At 32.9% G+C, this 2,592-nt stretch overlaps 1 protein-coding gene across 1 annotated transcript; it reads left to right on the top strand.

Annotated features, from left to right (window-relative positions):
- The first annotated feature begins 219 nt into the window (after positions 1-219).
- LOC145318307 (uncharacterized) lies at positions 220-1,369 on the top strand. The gene is made up of 2 exons (XM_080159615.1): positions 220-529; positions 803-1,369. Exons 1-2 carry the CDS (start codon positions 407-409, stop codon positions 1,097-1,099), a joined length of 420 nt encoding a protein of 139 aa, XP_080015741.1. The 5' UTR covers positions 220-406; the 3' UTR covers positions 1,100-1,369.
- Positions 1,370-2,592: the final 1,223 nt, after the last annotated feature.

Below are 2,592 nucleotides of genomic sequence, written 5' to 3'. Positions count from 1 at the left end.
CCTGCGGGATTGGACACCTCGTCGGGAAGTCCTGGCTTCCGTCCGTTGATCTTTGATCAAACAGAGCGTCTACATGTAAGTATCCATGCTTTAGATTTCTATTAATTTTCAGAAAGAGGCCGTACATTTGTACACGTATCTAGAGGTATTTGCAACTAAAAATCTTTTATTGGTAGAATATTAATCTTAAAATGTATGGTTGCATAAGCATTTTTGAACCGATCTAAGATTTTAATTCTGGTATAAAGTGGGTTGAATTGCTACCTAATCATATAGCTTTACAGGATTTTAGGCATTCTCATTTCCTGATTTTCCTAGATTCTTTGTTGGCGTTGCGATTAAACTAATAAGATCTATTATATTTTAGGCGACCAACTCCATCCCCCTGACGCAGTTTTACACCAATATGGGGAGGTGTAATCGGGTCAGTTCTGAGAGGACAGCTGAGGGATCCAGCGACAGCTCTTCCTTGAGCTCTATTATGTGCCTTAGTCGCATTGAATCTCCATCTGCAGCTGATTTGTCTGTGGTAAGTTTGATAAGTTCTTATAATATTTCTCCGTTGCAAAAATTACGTAACTTAGACTAGGCTGTTTAGCTCAGATAGCTATGCGTTTAGACAATAACTTTACTTTAACTATGGTGTAACTCCTTCCTAATAGTTAATATCAAGATTCTGGATAAAGTATTAGTGATGTATAAAAAAAATGACTCACAAACATATATGGATAAGCGTTGATACATTCTCTTGTGAACATTTATTAAAATGATTGTCTAATAATGTCCCTTTTCTTAATTTTAGGATGCGGCCAGTTTAGTCCCACTGGTTGACGATATCGAGGACGCCGATCTCCCGCCCATTAGATTTAATGCGGTGACTGATGAGATCGAGTACCCCACACCACTGCGGGTTCTCAGTTTAGAACGTCTGCGCCGCTCCATGCGTACTCCAACTCCTGCCATCTTGGAAGAGATAACATCAGCGGAGAGTAGCTTCAATTCAGCTACGCGTTCCTCAGATAATAACAGAACAGAGGATTCCGGCGTTGAGGGAGTCCCTCGACGTCGGGGTCCCACGTTCCCTAAACGTACGCCGTAAAGTGGCGCTGTTAGCTTGGTTGAACTATGACATACAAATTTTAAGACAATGACCAGTTTTAGACAACATGTGACTAAATTTACAGATTTTCTAATTTTTTTATGTAACTAGTCAAAATAGTAATCACTATGAAGTAAAGACTTTTGTTATTAGACATTATGACTTTTTATACTGTACAAAGCCAAACATTAATTTACACTTCTGCCATTATGTTATGTATATACATGTTTAGTCTGTAAGGATATTTAGTATGTAAGGAAATGATTATAAGGTTGTATTTTCTTTAGGCCCATAATTTAAAACTTCATTCAATTCTTAATTACTTTCTTAGTAAGCGAACTAATCCTTTTCTTTTCTCAATAGTATATTAACAACTGTAATTACAGCCTTATGTCGCAGTTTATTCATTCTTGTTAGCTTGTAAGGGTCATGTATATATAGATATTTAATCGAACTCGCACCTCAGTACCTTTTCTCTAAATTTCATTTATATCCATCCCTGTGCATTAATCGTGAATTTTAATTGTGCTGTGATATAGAGAGGACTTGTAAATAGCATATATATTTTTTTTTTGTAACCAATATCTAAGTAGACCGAAAGACTGACGTTAGACAAAGTTATTTACATACGCTTATTCAAGTATTTTTAAGAAAACTCATGTAAAGACTGTTTGTGATTCAAGTAATTAAAGTAATATCATTGATTGGATGATCTCATTAAGGAAGCTTTATTTAATTAGTAAGGCTTAGAATAAATAGCGTTTCCCTTTTAAATTTCAATACAATAGTCATAAAGTTTAAAGTCTCAAGGTAAAATGTTCTTATGTCCCTTTAGATTTAAAACTAAGTCTTATTTCCAACAAGTAGAGTTAAATTTTTGGCTCCCGTTGGCTTGTCATTAGGCTATGTGCTTTTTATATGTACAAATTCAACATTTAGCGTTCAATTAATCGTATTAGCAATCTCGAAGTTTTATTATGTGCCATTATACAGCTTATGTCCAAATTATATTAACTAAGATGTTAAATTGTCAGAAAACTTCTTACTATCATAATATTTTTCAACTACTGTAAAAATAAAAGTTTATGTTCTGTTTTCAAAATTGATTTAATTTTAAGTTTTCACCAAAGAAAAATATTTGTCAAAAAGAGATTTTATACCTTTTCTAAAGATTATTTACTTTTGTTAGAATAAATATAGCGATTTTAAGTAGCATATACACTGTTATTTACTGATTTAGTATTTGTTATGTACAACTCCCGTTTACGTAGCTACTCTATAAGTATTATTGTCTGTTCCTTAATTTAGTTAGATACATAATTAAAGTTTATTTTTACAAGGTGCTTAGTCTAGCTTACATTCACTTGGTTTATGATAACTTTTATAAATAACAAAATTTCTTGCTATGTTCTTTTTGATATCTCAACTATGATTTATGCGATTAATTTCCTATCGTTTTCAATAATTACATAGAGATATATGAGAATATAAGT

This window comes from Acartia tonsa, chromosome 4 (genome assembly GCF_053477335.1).
Source record: "Acartia tonsa isolate MP-2025a chromosome 4, ASM5347733v1, whole genome shotgun sequence".
Lineage (NCBI taxonomy): Eukaryota > Metazoa > Arthropoda > Copepoda > Calanoida > Acartiidae > Acartia > Acartia tonsa.
Note: the sequence above shows the minus strand (reverse complement) of the source record. Positions and strands in the feature narration are given on the sequence as shown.